Source organism: Octopus sinensis, linkage group LG7 (genome assembly GCF_006345805.1).
Source record: "Octopus sinensis linkage group LG7, ASM634580v1, whole genome shotgun sequence".
Lineage (NCBI taxonomy): Eukaryota > Metazoa > Mollusca > Cephalopoda > Octopoda > Octopodidae > Octopus > Octopus sinensis.
The window spans coordinates 34,360,022-34,377,521 of NC_043003.1; the positions used below are offsets into that span (position 1 = coordinate 34,360,022).

The window sequence follows — 17,500 nt, forward strand, 5'->3', positions numbered from 1 at the left end:
AGTGGACTTGGTAGACGGAAACTGAAAGAAGCATTCGTATATATGTATGTATATATATATATGTATGTGTGTGTTTGTGTGTCTGTGTTTGTACCCCTAGCATTGCTTGACAACAGATGCTGATGTGTTTACGTCCCCGTCACTTAGCGGTTCGGCAAAAGAGACCGATAGAATAAGTACTGCGCTTACAAAGAATAAGTCCCGGGGTCGATTTGCTCGACTAAAAAAAGGCGGTGCTCCAGCATGGCCGCAGTCAAGTAAAAGAGTAAAAGAGTATTATATTAAGACATCTGTTGTACAATAGCCGATAGTCAATACTTCAGCTGGCTTGTAGGTTTTTTCCCAAAACTAAATACACAAATACACAAATATTCAAATACACAAATATTCAACAAAAAAAAAAAAAGTCGTCCACCTCTTTGTTTGATTTCCTCTTCTTACATTTCTCTGAGATGTTCTTTTAGTTTCACAGAAAGCCTTTCTTCGTTTTTAAAAGATTATAACACACCCCTACACTCAAACACGTAAACAGTCAATAACATCCCCCCCACACACACATACACATACGTAAATACGTATTTGTACGGCTGCATGTGTGTATGTCTGCGTGTATGTGTATAAAACTTGTAGGTAACAGCCACAAATAATAAAAAAAAGTAAGAAAGTTAGATAATGAGAGAAGCTAACTCCCGACAAAGCTCTCTCTGTTTTTCAGCCAAGTGTTGTCCTTATTTTTATGTCTTGATTATTAAGATCAGCCTTCGAGCATTAATCATAAATAATATTTTACCTACTAAGTCTTCTGAGGAGTATTAGCTGGATAGACCAGCATAATCAACAGTGAAACGGAGAGTTACAGAAACGCTAATGGTACCCTCTCCATGTGCTATTATTCCAACTGCAAGTTAAATAAGAAGTGTAGGGATCTCGGTGGTGAGACACATAAGACCTTCTATTAGAGTTGTGTAATCAAAATAATGTAGTGAATATTCTTCACTGCTTTCAGTGTAGCCTTCACAGTTTTGTGGCTGTTTAAACGGATCAAGATGATTACAACTCAACCAAATTAAATAATGCACTTAATGGTAACCGAATTATTTCATCCTCTGTGTTTATTGGCTGATTTAGATTCAAGGGGTTCATAAAATTTACATAAACTTATGTAAAAAAGAAGAACCTGAATAACTCAGAAAATAGCATATTTAGGAACTAATACCTAGACTAAACTACAGTTGTCTGGTCGTGCCTCTGGAGAAGAAATTTAATCACACATACAGCTAGGAGAAAAAGTTCTTAATCTGAAAATTTGCCCTTTGTTTCAAAGAGTAATAATTGCCTCGGTGAAACAAAAGTATTAATTTTATTTCCTTATAACGTTATAGAATTTGCAGTAGAAAATCGGCTTTATGTTCTTAAATGAGACACACGACTCCATTTATCCAAGACATAGCTGTTTGGTTTGTGACTATATGGCTTCTGGTTTGACCATATTGCGCAGCGCCTTTGTCAAGTATCTTTAACCGTAGCCTTGAGTCCACCAAAGCTTTGTGTGTGTGTCTGAAATTTTGTAGACGAAAAATGTGAGGAAGATCACCGGTGGTATCTTTTTGTTGTTAGGATGTATACTTAAGTCGATATCCCGTTTAATACCATCAGCTGGGATCCCTTTAGCGGAGTCCATTCTATTGAAAGATTTTAGGGATATCTACCAGTTACAGGGTAACCTCCTCCTGTCCTCCCAAACGTCTCAAAAGCCTTGAAAAGTCATGCCCACCGCCCTACTTCCTCCCAGTAAGTTTATGCATGTGTGTGCGTGCGCATATTATCATACAAAATTGGACATTATTTCTGATTAAATAAAAGGAATCGGCATCCAGCCAAGTCTGATTATTTTTACTTTCTGTCATGATATAGTTAAACAGTAAACAACATCTAATGCGGAAACCACGAAGTAAAGCTCTTTTAACAATGCATATATATATATATATATATAATCAAAATAAGCAACAAGAATAACTTCGGTAATTTGGTACGATCGTTTCGCACTACATCATTTTATTAAATGTTATAAGTATTACAACAGTTTTAAAACTTTGAGCACTCATCGGCCATAAATAGAAGTTTTCCATTAATACATAATTTTCATATCAAACCTCTATTAATGGCTGATGAGTGCTCAGCATTTTAAAACTGTTGTAATACTTATCACATTTAATAAAATGATGTAGTGCGAAACGATCGTACTAAATTACCGCAGTTATTCTTGTTGCTTATTTTGATTATAATCACCCCATGGATTATATATATTCAATGGTTCTGGCCAAACAGAATTGAAGATTTTTGCTCATTTACGTACTCGTTGCGGCTTCAAATAGAGTGGTATATTTACACTCCTATAGATGATCGTATGGCATGAGTAACAGTACTCGATTTCCAGTATGGCTATCCAGTCAATTTGAGGTAGCGTACATGAACAGGTGATCGTAAACCATTGGAAGTGGCTATAAAACTAAGACACAATAACAGTAATGAATATGTGATGTGAGTGTGTGAGTGTGTGAGTGTGTGTTGTGTGCGTGTTTGTGCGTGCGTGTGTGTGAGTGAGTGAGTCCTTGTGCGTTTGTAGGTAATTATGCACTTATGTATAGGCAAGTATTGCGTTCATATGTATAGTATGCACTATACATGTGCGTTCGTATGTATAGTATGCACTATACATGTGCGTTCGTATGTATAGTATGCACAGACACAGACAAAGACACACAGACACATACACACAAGCACACAGACACATATGCACATACACACACACAGACACACACATATTTGCTTGTACGTGTATGAGTATGTGTATATGTGTGGGAGGGGAGCATGTGTGTGTACACAAATACACATACGCTTGAAAATCTATAATTGTAAATACTGAGAAAAGAAATACAGATCTAGGCTCAAAGTTTATGTGAATCTACCTTAAAATCTAAGCTAAACTTCCTGTCAATCGAATGTTGAAAACGTGTTAGTCATACAGGGGATTAAATCTGTTGAGTGTTTAAGATACGAGTATTGATATATATTGTAGTACAACTGTCTCTGATATGTAATATCGATTTTAAAACAAGGCCGTGGCTAATTTTTTTTCATCTGGATGGGAAAAGGGAAAAGACAAAATCTTTTCAGCCAGCTCCCTCTTACTGTATGGTTAAAAAATACCCATCAACATCTGACTAGTTGTCATTAACTTAGATAAAAACATTTGCAATGAGTTCTTTCTTTGTCCATTAATCGAAAAAAACAAACAAACAAACAAAAGCAACGCTGAACTCAGGGCTAATATCCAACGTCAAATAATGCAGAGAAAGTACAGCTGTCATATTCGTTCGCTGTTCACCTTGTTCCCATCCAGAATCGACCGATGTCAAAACTAAATCGATAAGGAAACACCTACGTGATCGCTAGACTTGTCAGAAATAGCTAACAAATATCACTCAAATCAGTGTATGTCCTCTGCAATCAAAAGAGAAATACATGAGCAAAAGTTGTCCTATCTAAACTATTACTGTGAGAAAGATTGGATGGCGATAACTATCCATTCAAAGATGATGTGGGGTAAGACAACATCATCAGAATGGACAGTGAAAATGTGAAATATCAATCACACTTGTACTAAGGTATGAAATAACTGGAGTCCTTAATTTGGAATCCAAACCTAGGCGCTTGGGCGACTACCTTTCTGCGTGACATATGCCTGCTCGATCAAGGCTGACATCATTAAAGGAAAGTGGGGAGACAGCAACAACAGAATTAACATTATAGTGTTAATACATCATTGTTGATCGACCACATCAATATATGATACTTTACTTACGACTTTAAACAGGGTCGCCAAGATTCAAAAGTGTGTGCGGTGACATAGCACATCATCGATCATAGACTACAAACCACCCACCCACTGACTCTTTGTCAAATACCCTATCGATTCGACAGCCCTCCCTATTAGTCCTAACATAATTTTAACTGTGAGCCATAAAACTGAATATACAAATTGTATCCGGCCGGCCCATTTCAAAGTACCGCGTGTCACTTGTTCATATCGATTTCTTTTGGAAATACACAATACCAGATTTTTATGAAGAGGTATGCTACAGTAGATTCAATCGGCCTTAGTATATTAATGGTACTTGATCAGTCGACGCAGTATGTGTTGTTGTTGCTATTGTTGATGGTGGTGGTGGTGCTATTGTTGTTGTTGTTGTTGGTGGTGGTGGTGCTGCTGCTATTGTCGTTGTTGTTGATGGTGGTGGTGGGGATGGTGGTGGTGATGGTGGTGGTGGGGATGGTGGTGGTGATGGTGGTGGTTGTGGTGGTAGTGCTGGTACTGGTGGTGGTTGTGGTGGTGACGATAATAATGATGGTGATGATGATTGTGGTGGTGGGGATGGTGGTGGTGATGGTGGTGGTTGTGGTGGTTACGATAATAATGATGGTGATGATGATTGTGGTGGTGGTGGTGGTGGTGGTGATGGTGATGGTGGTCGTGGTCGTGATGATGGTGATGGAGATGGTGTCAGTGGTGCTGGTGCTGGTGGCGGTGGCGAGAATTAGATGTAGAGAATGACCTCGACAGCATTTGGAATCAGAACATAAACGAAAGATGTAACAACTAGGTATCTTCTGCTAAATATGAGATACCGATGAACCTCTGCCCTTCGACCGGCTAGAAATAGCAACCAACTCTATTTCAAGCTACATCCTGCCACTTTAGAAACGAAGGACAACTTTGAATATGTGTTGCTAAGTTCATTGTACCCAATGCCGAGAGAAAGAATGGGATGAACGTAGCTGGAAGGCCTTTCAACATACTTCAGTTCGATTAGGGATGGTATAGAGCTTAACAACAAATCAAACTTTGGTCAGATGTTCAAGAGTCTGGCTTAACCCAAATGAATTTCACTCGCGTATCATTGATTTCCATTGCCCGGGTATATAACCTCCCTTCTAAAGAAGGATGTTTGGCTTATTGAATGTCTTGCTCCAAAAAGGTGTGATCAAAAAGCTGGCGCACGAAGTTCCAAACTGTTACCTCTCTTAAACTAAATATTGTTATTTATTCATTTTTTTTTTCAAGTTGGAAGTAGAATTATTGGCTTAGCTATGCCTATCGCCTTCACAGGCCTTCTAGGAACGGTGAGGTCTATGCGTTTGATGTTCTAATTGAAACGGCAGTAACAAAAGCCTGAGTGGATATGGTTACGGATAGCCCATGATCAGAAGAAATGAAGGGGAGTTGGACGAGAGCAACTAGATGGAAGTGATATAAGTCAGAGCTATAACGGTAGAAAATGTGAAGTAAAGAAAAACTACGTCTACAGATCAAAAGCTTGAACATGTGAGCGCGAACAACTTCATAGTTATTAATCGAGTGGCTTCAAATTTACTCAAATGCTTTAGATTTTACGGAATGAAGTAATATCGTGCCACAGCTTACATATGTTTGTCAATGACATGCTAAAGGGAAATTTAGACATCACAGTTTCGGGTGGCGAGCCTACCTTTAGAGAGTTACGAAAACTTCTATTGATTCACGAGGGCAGCCATTTGTGGGGAGAGGATTTATGAAGAAAAACATCTCGTTTTTAAAGAAAATGAAACAACATTGATGGTAATAAGGTCTTTGACAAGAGTTTTATTCACTTCTATATAATTTACTATCAAGAATAGAATTCGAATTACACGCCACATATAATAATATGTGTGTCACAGTCTACGTCTTTATAATATATATTTTCTAACTACAGAAACTTTATTTTCCCAATTATTGGAAAAGCTTGTAGTATCTTATTGGATTTATCTCCCTTGTCATATTTTTTTAGATCTGAAAGACCATCAGAGAGTTAGAAAGTTTTCCATTCGCTATATCACGCGTGTGAGAGTCTAATGTGCATATAACATTCATGTAAGTGTTAATTAATTAACGATAATTAATAACTTTACTCAAGAGTATCTATGAGTTTATAAAACAAATTTATGTAGGTATAATTATATATGTGTACGGGTGTGTGGTTGGGTGTGCGTGGGTGTGCATGTATGCGTGTGTACGTATGCATGCATGCGTGTGCATATATGCATGTATATATATGTGTTTGTATATGTGTATATGTATATCTATCTATCTATCTGTATAAGTGTGTAATATGTCCCTGTCTTGGTATGTGTATGAGTGAGTGAGTGAGTGAGTGAGTGAATGTCTAAGTGAGTGAGTGAGTGTGTTTGTGTGTGTGTGTGTGTGTGTGTGTGTGTGTTGTGTGTGTGTGTGTGTGTGTGTGGTGTGTGTGTGTGTGGTGTTTTGTCTGTGTGTGTTGTAGTTTCTCCTGAAGGCTACCTTTACCAGATTTTCATTAAAGAAAAATATATAATAAAGTACGATAAAATGTCTAACATGTGACGCATTATTCACTCAACAGATATAACTTATTCCAGCCACGCCATAGCCAACACAGTTGTAATTATTGATCTTCTGTACACACACACACACACAAACACAACTTCGTCCCACATACACACACATATACATATTAAGAAGTAAAAGTTATGGCCGGTCATAGAGTGACCTTTTTTTATGACCAGCCATAACTTTTAAATATGTTATTGCTCTAATGATTTAAGAGTGCGCTTCTTTTTCGGATATAAAGACTACTGGCGATATGTGTGTGTGTGTGTGTGTGTGTGTGTGTGTGTATGGAGGCGCAATGGCCCAGTGGTTAGAGTAGCGGGCTCGCGGTTTCGATTCTCAGACCGGGCGTTGTGTGTGTTTATTGAGCGAAAACACCTAAAGCACCACGAGGCTCTGGCAGGGGGTGGTGGCAATCCCTGATGTACTCTTTCGCCCCAACTTTCTCTCACTCTGTCTTCCTGTTTCTTGAGCAACGCTGCGATGGACTGGCGTCCCGTCCAGCTGGGGGGAACACATACGCCACAGAAACCCGGAAGCCGGGCCCACGAGCCTGGCTAGGCTTGAAAAGGGCGCATAAATAATATATATATATATATATATACAGGAAAATAGGGATTAAAACATCCAGTCTTTAATTAATTCCAATGTTAATACCCAATTTTGTAGAGAAAAACCTTATAATTCACGTGGGTACATATTAAATTTATAAAAATTGAATATGAATAGAAAATGGAGATATACACCTGTCATTTCAAAAATTAAAATTTATTAACATAATATATTGTAATATAATTGTAAGGTTTTTCTCTACAAAATTAGGTATTAACATTGGAACTAATTAAAGACTGGATGCTTTCATCCCTATTTTCCTTGTGTGAGTATATATATATATATATATATATATATATATATATTATTTATGCGCCCTTAATGTAATATAATAAATATAATATAATAAATAATAAGTACTAAATACAAATTACAAACAATTGTTTCAATTCTTACCCATCGGGACAGTCGGGACCCCCTTCGGTCATGACACTGACCATGGGATTACACCTAGAAAGTTACCCTCCTAGTCACAAGTCTGGGCAAGGTGGTTTATGGAAGACCAGCAGTCGCCCATGCATACCGGCCTACCCTCTCCACGCCACCAGTGTTATCCAAGGAAAAGGCAAAGGCCGATACAGCTTGGTACCTGTGACGTCGCAACTCGTTTCTACAGCTGAGTGAACTGGAGCAACGTGAAATAAAGTGTCTTGCTCAAGAACGCAACACGCATTCCGGTCCAGGATTCGAACTCACAATCTCACGATCGTAATCTCGACGCTCTAACCAATGAGCCATGCGCCTTCTTACCCATAGTAACATAATATAAATCCATCGTTCGTGGACAAGAATTATTTCAGTGTAATTTTTGATATACGAGGATTCACAGATCCAAGAAAAGACTAAATTTATTTGTTTTCAAGTGTTACCGTCAATAATTAAAAACAAAAACAAAGATAAAAATAAAATATATATAAATATAAAATATGGAGAATAAACTATTATAATGGTCATAAAGTATAGTTGTAGTATATTATGTATTTTTATGTAAATATATCTTAGGCCATTAGTTTTGTTTTTTTTTAAATACCAGGAATAATATGTATGTATGTATGTATACATATATATGTATGCAACACACGCGTATTCGCCATCTTGCGGACAAAACTAGGGAGACAGCGAGCTGGCAGAAACGTTAGCACGCCGGGCGAAATGCTTTGCGGTATTTCGTCTGCCGCTACGTTCTGAGTTCAAATTCCGCCGAGGTCGACTTTGCCTTTCATCCTTTCGGGGTCGATATATTAAGTACCAGTTACGCACTGGGGTCGATGTAATCGACTTAATCCGTTTGTCTGTCCTTGTTTGTCCCCTCTGTGTTTAGCCCCTTGTGGGTAGTAAAGAAATAGAAACTAGGAAGATAGCTTTTTAGTTTGTTTTCTGTTGCTAAATACCCTTCCTCTCACCAACAGAAATGGATTGTGTCCGATTTGTACGAGTATATAAGTGTGTGTGTGTGTGTGCGTTGTGTGTGTAACTCTTTTCTACTCTAGGCACAAGGCACAAAATTTCTGGGAGGAGGCCAGTAGATTAGATCGACCCCAGTATGCAACTGGTACTTAATTTATCGAACCTGAAAGGATGAAAGGCAGAGACGACCTTGGTGGAATTGAACTCACAACGTAAAAACAAACGAAATACTGCTAAGTATTTCGCCCGGCGTACCAACGTTTCTCTCAGCTCGCTCGCCACCTTGTACTCGTGTGTATTAAACATGCACTGAGTATTGAATTTGACGCAGAGAATAGAGTCAATATTAAGGACAGTTTAAAGCGCCGGAAAAAATGCTAAGCAACTTTTCTTCCGACTTTACGTCCTGAGTCCAAATGCCACCGGGGTCGACTTTGCCTTTCATCCTTTTAGGGTGGATAAAATATGTACCAGCTGACCAGCTGAACACTTGGTCGATATAATCGACTAGCCACCCCACCATCAAAACAAAACTGCAGTCCTTGTGCGTATAATGAAAAAGAATATAAAAACTGTACACATTGAAGTTTTTTTATAGAAGCCACTATCGACAAAGCGTTAAAGAGAACTGCTGCTGCTACTGCTATTATTATTAATAATAATAATTATTATGGTTTCCAATTTTGCCACTAGGGCAGCAATTCTGAGGGACTCAAGTGTTCAACTGGTATATATTTTATCGACTTCGAAATGATAAAAGGCAAAGTCGACGTGGGCGGAATTTGAACTCAGAACGCGAAACCAGACAAAATACCACTAAACATTTCACCCGGAGTGCTAATGATTCTGCCAACTCACCACCTTAATAACATTATTAATCTTTTCTACTATAGGCACAAAGCTGGAAATTTTGGGGACAGGGTAAAGTCGATCACATCGACTCCAGTGTTTCACTGGTACTTCATTTATCGACCCCGAATGGATGAAAGGCAAAGTCGACCTCGGCGGAATTTGAACTCAGAACATAAAGACAGACGAAATACTGCTAAGCATTTCGGCCGGCGTGCTATCGATTCTGCCAACTCACCACCTTAATAACACTAAAAATAATAATGGTTTCAAATTTTGCCACGAGGGAAGCCATTTGTGGGGAGAGGATGAGTCGATTACATCGACCCCAGAGCTCATCTGGTGCTTATTTTATCGACGCCGAAAATATGAAACACAAAGTCGACCTCGGCGGCATTTGGACTCAGAACATAGTGACGGGCGAAATGCCGCTAAGCAATTTTGCTTAACGATAATAATTTCTACAAAAGGCCAGGCCTGATATTTTGGGGGTAGATTTTAGGGTAGGGTACTAGTCGATTACATCCACCTCAAAACTAAACACGTACTTATTTTATCATTCCCGATGGGATGAAGGGCAATGTCGCCATTGGCGGAATTTGTACTCGGTGCGTAAAGGCAGGCGAAATTCCGATTAGCATTTTCTCCGGCGTGCTGACAATAATAATAATAATAATAATAATAATAATAATAATAATAATAATAATAATAATAATCCTCTTTTACTGGAGGCGCAAGGCCTGTATTTTTTCTTTGGGGGTGGGGGAGCGGAGTGGGTTAGTCGATTACATCGACCCCAGTCCGGAGGATCTCGATGGAATTTGAACTCAGAACGTACAGATGGATGAGATGCCGCTGAACGTATTGTCTGGTCTGCTAATTAGTAGTAGTAGTACTTGTGTGTGTATAGTAGTAGTAATAGTAAAAAAATAAGTACACATAGACATATATTTATATAAGTTTAAACATTTGAGTTGCAATTATGAGCATATTATGAATAGATTCATAGTATATAAACTACAAAAAATTACACTAATTGTTTACATAACTACTACAACCTGCTTATATGCATAGGTATATGCAAGCACGTATGTATGCATGTATGTAAATATTGATTTTATGTGCAAACACACACCACATCTTCGGTCTTACCCTATATATATACATATATATATATACATATATGTATATATATATATGTATATATATATATATATATATATATATATATATATATATTATATATATATATATATATATATGAGAATACCAAAATGGACAAGAACGCAAAAAATCCAGAAAGTTAGATGATACAAAAAAGGAACAAGAAAACATCCAGACAGACGATACAAAAAAAGAAAGGAGTTTTCTTTCTTCAGTCGAGTTCCAGATTATCTTTGCAATTTTTGCTATATACATATATATATATATTATATATATATATATATATTATATATATATAGGAGAGAGAGGGGGAGAGAGAGGGGGAGAGATAGATAGATAGATAGATAGATCTATAGATAGATAGATAGATAGATAGATAGATAGATAGATAGATAGATAGATAGATAGATAGATAGATTAGGAAGTTAAAATGTTATGGCTTGGCTTGTCATAGAGTGATCATTTTCTATGACCGGCTATAACTTTTAACTTCTTAAAAAAAATATGTTACTGCTCTAATGATTTAGTGTGTGCTTCGTTTTTGAATATATGAACTGCTAATGATATATATATATATATGGATGCAATGGATGCACCTGTGTGTATGTATGTATGTATGAGAGAACGCATAAAAATTTCTAGAAATGCAAGTGTTGATTTATGGACAAATACTGAAACTTTCAGAATGATTGTTAACGACAGGTAAGAAGAAATGTTTCCAGTTGTGATTTACTGCTTCAAAAACGACACGATACTAGCAAATTAGTTAAGAAAACTTTGTTTCATGGTACCACGTGGAGAATATTTTTGTTTTGCTTTTCTTATGTCTTTCTTTTTTTCTTATTTTCTTTCGTTTTTTTTTTGTTTTTTTTTTCTTTAAGCTTCAGAATTTTATGAAGCATGTGTCATTATTTGACTTACGTTAAAAAATTCGTTTTTACATGAGTTTTGAACTAAAGAAATATGCGATTAATATATTGCAAAAGTCGTTGACTTTGTTCTACTCTAATAATGTTCGCAATCAAAAATTTAATTTTAAACAACACAGCATAGAGTTTATAAAGAAAGAAAAAAAAAATCGATAGCAAACGAAAGTTTTAGCAAGAAACTAGAAACTTCGAAATAACTACGCAAAAAGGAAAAGTCAGATCCAAAGTTGAAGAAGAACAAGAAGAATAAGAAAGAAAGGAAGAAAGAAAAACAGAAAGAAAGAAAGAAAGAAAGAAAGAAAGAAAGAAAGAAAGAAAGAAAGAAAAAAAGAAAAAAGTGAAACTTACGTCCAGGCTTATCTCGTCGCTGGCTCTTCGTTTTCTTTCGTTAATTCCCGATGGTTTCACGGTTTCTTCACCGATTAGAAATGAACTTCCGCTGGTAGCGTTGCCACACAACGCCACAGCGCTGACACCTCCGCCATTACCACCACCTCCACCTCCTCCGCCGCCGCCACCAGCACCACTAGCAGCAGCAGCTCCCGAATTGCTGCTAACTACTCCAACTGCACCTCCTGCACCGAACACTGCCACACTACCGGCACCGAGGACTGCTCCGCTGCTGGCACCACCGTTTCCTCGGTGTTGTTGTTGTTGTTGTTGCTGTTGTTGTTGCTGCTGTTGTTGCTGCGGTTGTTGCGGTTGTTGTTGTTGCTGCTGCTGCTGCTGCTGTTTGGGACTGCAGCTGACAACGAGTTTGTTGCTCATGTTCAACGGTCCACATTCTTCATCCTTGAAACAGTCCATTCCTACGTCGTCGTCTTCGTCTTCCTCCTCGCCACCACTACCACCACCACCGGTCCCACCACCACCACCACCACCACCACCACCACCTCCTCCTCCTCCTCCACCACCACCGCCGCCGCCGCCTCCTCCTCCACCCTCTCCGACGCTTCCACCACCACCACCGCCGCCGCCGCCACCACCACCACCTCCTCCTCCTCCGCTGCCGCCGCCGCCGCCTAAGTCAGCACCGACTAGCGTTTCAGATTTGATGGAAATTTCCGGATAAATGCTGCTGCTGCTGCTGCTACTACTACTACTACTGTTGCTGCCGTTACCACTACCGCCTACACCGCCAACACCGCCTCCTCCTCCTCCCCCTCCTCCTGCTACTCCTCCTGCGACGCAACCACCAGCGGTTGTACTGCTGTTGTTGGTGGTGGTGTTGATGCTGCTGCTGCTGCTGTTGCTGCTGTTCGTGTTAGTGTTGGTGTTAATAATGTTGGTAGTGGTTGTAGTGCAAGTGGTACTAGTAGTGGTGATGATGCTGCTGCTGTTGTTGTTGTTAGCACCGTTGTTGCTATTGTTGTTGTTGTTGTTGTTACTACCGCTGATATTGCTAGCTGCACTATTACCGTTGCTGTTGTTGCTGCTGTTGTTGTTGTTTGGGCTGCTGGCACCGTTGTTACTGATATTGTTGTTGTTGTTGTTGTTGTTTTTCTGCTCCCCAGCGGAGGGGTGGCACTTCCACCACCGCCTCCACCTCCACCGCCGACTCCTACGCCGATACTCGGACCATTTTCACAATCGGGTGCCTCTTCTGCAAAAAACAAAAAAAAAAACAAAAAAAAATTATTTTTCTTTCGTTTCTATGTTTTCATTATGTATATATATATATATAAATAGTGTGTGTGTGTGTGTGTGTGTGTGTGTGTTGTGTTGTGTGTGTGTGTGTATGTATGTGTGTGTGTGTGCGTTTATTTACTTCTGAAAGAGAGGAATGGATTACACAACAGTGACATGCATTTAGCCTCGATTCCAGTATTAAGATCAAAACTATGGAAGCCCTTGTTATACAAACGTCTCGACAAATTAAGAAAAACAAAAAAAATAGAAAAAAGGAATAGAAACAATATATCATAAATACAACATGATTCATCACTCTCTATCTATCTATCTATCTATCTATCTATCTTCCATTTTTCCTGAGCGCCTAATAATAATAATATATTTAATTGTTCCACGTGTTGTTGTTTTTACTGTTTTCCCGTTTGGATTAACCTTATATATATATATATATATATATCTTCATGCGTGTGTGAATACATTTGAGTGTGTGTACATGCATGTATCTAAATATGTGTATATATGTATGTATATATTTACATACCTATTTATACATACATATGCATGTTTGTGCATGCATATATATTTGTATACACACACACACACACACACACACATGAAATATGTGGATATCAATGAATATGCGTTTGTATGCATGCTTGCAAACGTGTCTGAATGTTTAACTAATTTTTTTTTTTGCAACCTTGGGGTCCCGGGTTCCATTCACTTTTTCTTTTGTTTTACTCTTTTACTCTTTTACTCTTTTACTTGTTTCAGTCATTTGACTGCGGCTATGCTGGAGCACCGCATTTAGTCGAGCAAATCGACCCCGGAACTTATTCTTTGTAAGCCCAGTACTTATCATATCGGTCTCTTTTGCCGAACCGCTAAGTAACGGGAACGTAAGCACACCAGCATCGGTTGTCAAGCAATGCTAGGGGGACAAACACAGACACACAAACACATACACAAACACATATATATATATATACATACATATATACGACAGGCTTCTTTCAGTTTCCGTCTACCAAATCCACTCACAAGGCATTGGTCGGCCCGGGGCTATAGCAGAAGACACTTGCCCAAGATGCCACGCAGTGGGACTGAACCCGGAACCATGTGGTTGGTTAGCAAGCTACTTACCACACAGCCACTCCTGCGCCTGTATTTTGTATTTTATTTATTTATTTATTTTTTTGGTCAGAAGGATAGTAGTGTCCATGACCCTTAACAGGGCACTAGAGACTGCTGGGAAGAAAGAAGGAAGTTAAGATTTAAGGTAAATGTCATTTGCATAACCTCGAAGTGAGTAAATCTGGGGAACCAGAATATGTGGAAACCAGTTGAATGGTTATCAACTATAATTCAAACCTCAGCATCGTTAGACCCTCCTCACTGTTGCGCTATTTTGATATGAGAATTACGTTGAGGATGCTTGTGTCCGTGGAATATTCAGCGACTTAGAAATTAATTACACGAGAAGATAATTCACGTGAAAGAAAAACAGAATGATCATCGCCGAGACGGACGGAGTACCCATCACATATGTACTACATATATGTATTCATGCATGCATGCTGCATGCATGCATGCATGCACACACAAGTTTCTATCTTGAAACACACAAAATCAAATACACACACGCACACACACACACCACACACACACACATAATGGAAGATTTTACGAAAGCAATTAGAACGAATCATGAAATGTCTAAATTTCTGAAATTAAATTGTAATTTAGATATTCAATAATTTATATACAACTTTGGGCACAAATTACAATGTCATAAAACTATAATGCGACTGTGTTGCTGTTATAGATTTTGATGTTTTTTAGCTTCAGGCCATTCCTGAGCGAGTTGGCCTATGTTCAAAAGCATTACAGCTATGATTATCAGTATACATATATATATATATATATATATATAACATGAAAACACAAACAGAAAACACAACAACGCGAGGACGTGGAACAAATATAGTATTATTGGACGCTCAGGAAGGAAGGGAAGGAGGGTTTTACGTTTCGAGCGGAGCTCTTCGTCAGAAACATAGGAAAAAGAAAGATCCAGAGAAGGGAAGACGGAAGAAAAAAGAAATCGCCAACGGTACACACGCGACCACATTTTATATATATATATAGAGAGAGAGAGGGGGGAGAGAGAGGGGGGGGAAAAGCGAGATCCATGAGTTCTATTTTCTTAGACGGCTGAAAGTGATTTGGGATATAGCAGCTATTTCTAGTAGATCAAGTGACAATGTACAGCAAGTATAGATATCCTTTTTTCATGAAGCGAGTCGCATGAGACATGACTCAACGCTAGGCGGGATGCACTAATAAGAAATTTGAGATGGTTTTCCCTTACGCGAGCAATTCTGAAAATCCTTAAAGACGCAGATTGCCCTTGGTTGATGTACAGGCTCCGTCTGTGGTCAAGTTATTTGGTGACATTAATGATATGCGGTCTCCAGAAATCATAGACACAGTATTTAAAACTATGTGGTGACCATATCCACTCCAATAAATACTTATTTCAAATTTTGGCACAAGGCCAGCAAGTTCGGGTAAGGGGATAAATCGACTACAGCGATCCCAGTGTTCAACTGGTTCTTATTTTGTCAACCCCGAAGGCAAAGTCGATCACATTGGCTTTTGAACTCAGAACGTAAAGACGAGCGAAATGTTGCTTAGCATTTCGCCGACGTCCTAACGTTTCTGCATCCTCACCGCCCTAAACACTCCAATAAATATTCTTTTTTACTCTAGGCTCAAGGCCCGAATTTTTGGGGAGGGGGCTAGTCGATTAGATCGACCCCAGTACGCAACTGGTACTTAATCTATCGACCCCGAAAGGATGAGAGGCAAAGTCGACCTCGGCGGAGTTTGAACTCAGAATGTAAAGACGAAGAAATACCTATTTCTTTACTACCCACAAAGGACTACACACAGAGAGAACAAACAAGGACAGACAAACGGATTAAGTCGATTTTATCGACCCCAGTGCGTAACTGGTACTTATTTAATCGACCCCGAAAGGATGAAAGGCAAAGTCGACCTCGGCGGAATTTGAACTCAGAACGTAGCGGCAGACGAAATACCTATTTCTTTACTACCCACAAGGGGCTACACACAGAGGGGACGAACAAGGACAGACAAACAGATTAAGTCGATTATATCGACCCCTGTGCGTAACTGGTACTTATTTAATCGACCCCGAAAGGATGAAAGGCATATACACAAGAATGCACATACACGACGACACAACCGCATGCGCAGATCCTCACATTGAATCAAGAATATTTTACTTCTAAAACCAGTCATAGCTATCACTACATATATTCATAAACCATATACACATACAATTGCAAGTATAAGTGTTTAATTAACAGAAGGACAAGCTGTTACGCTATATAGAGATGCAAGGAAAACTTACGAGTATGTGTTTTAGTAAATACACGATGTTAATTCTCCTGTGTAAACTATACATTGTGGTTGAACCACTTGTTTCTATTTCGCTAGGATCAAAAGAAGCAGTTCAACCTGATTTGTTTCAACAATTTTTCCCACCTCAAATATCAGTTACTTGACCACAGACAGAATGCTAAAATATAGCTATTTATAGTATTCACAAATTCAGATAGAACTATCTTGACCTGCCGTAATTTGTATGACGATGTGGTTGAACCACTCCATGTACTTTTCACAGGGGAAATAACACGTGTTCAGTAAAATCGCAAATCCGTAAATGCTCCTTAGATCTTTTTCTTTCTTTCTATTTCCTTGTATGCGTGCATATGTAGAAATATATTAAATTAATAAATGTGTGTTTGATATATATATATATATATAATATATTCAAGACCAGGCTATCAGATGTTGCTACACATTGCTGGTTACAATGCGCTTCGCATTGGTTTAGCCTTCAAATGACACCACTCCGCTGGCTAAGTGAGCAGGCCAACAGAAGAAAGTGTAAGAGAAAGTTGTGGCGAAAGAGTACAGCAGGGATCGCCACCATCTCCTGCTGGAGCCTCGTGAAGCTTTAGGTGTTTTTGCTCAATAAACACTCATACCGCCCGGTCTGAGAAACCGCGAGTCCGCTGCCCTAACCTCTGGGTCATTGTGCCTTCACTGGGACATTGTGCCTTTAAATAAATATATATATATATTTAAAAAGATAATTGTGATCTAGTTTCATTCATTGTTTATGGTGGGTTTTAAAGTTTCGTCTTGAATGTTGAAACTGTAAATTTTCAAGAACCCACCGACATTGGCAGACCGTCGCACCTTGCTGAGTCTAGTGGTTATTTGGTGCCAGGAATTATGACAATTAGAAATGAACAATAACATTGGTCCTTTGTTCGAATGGTGCCACTGCCAAAACTTTAGTCCATTGTCTCTAGTTTTCTTTCAGCAAATCAGGCGTGATTTTTGTTTGTATCTACGTATTACT

The 17,500-nt window shown here is 38.7% G+C and overlaps 2 protein-coding genes across 2 annotated transcripts in view; both read right to left on the reverse strand.

The window, feature by feature from the left end:
* Positions 1-12,283, reverse strand: part of LOC115214335 (nucleolar protein 4-like) — a 209,925-nt gene extending 197,642 nt beyond the window's left edge. The window contains exon 1 of the mRNA XM_029783519.2: positions 11,758-12,283. Coding sequence (XP_029639379.1) covers positions 11,758-12,216 — 459 coding nt within the window. The 5' untranslated portion in view covers positions 12,217-12,283. The remainder of the gene's footprint in view (positions 1-11,757) is intronic.
* A 113-nt stretch (positions 12,284-12,396) lies between these two features.
* LOC115214378 (uncharacterized membrane protein DDB_G0293934) overlaps positions 12,397-17,500 on the reverse strand; it is a 321,487-nt gene continuing 316,383 nt past the window's right edge. The window contains exons 5-6 of the mRNA XM_036504395.1: positions 12,850-13,012; positions 12,397-12,759 (exon numbers count right to left, since the gene is read on the reverse strand). Coding sequence (XP_036360288.1) covers positions 12,582-12,759; positions 12,850-13,012 — 341 coding nt within the window. The 3' untranslated portion in view covers positions 12,397-12,581. The remainder of the gene's footprint in view (positions 12,760-12,849; positions 13,013-17,500) is intronic.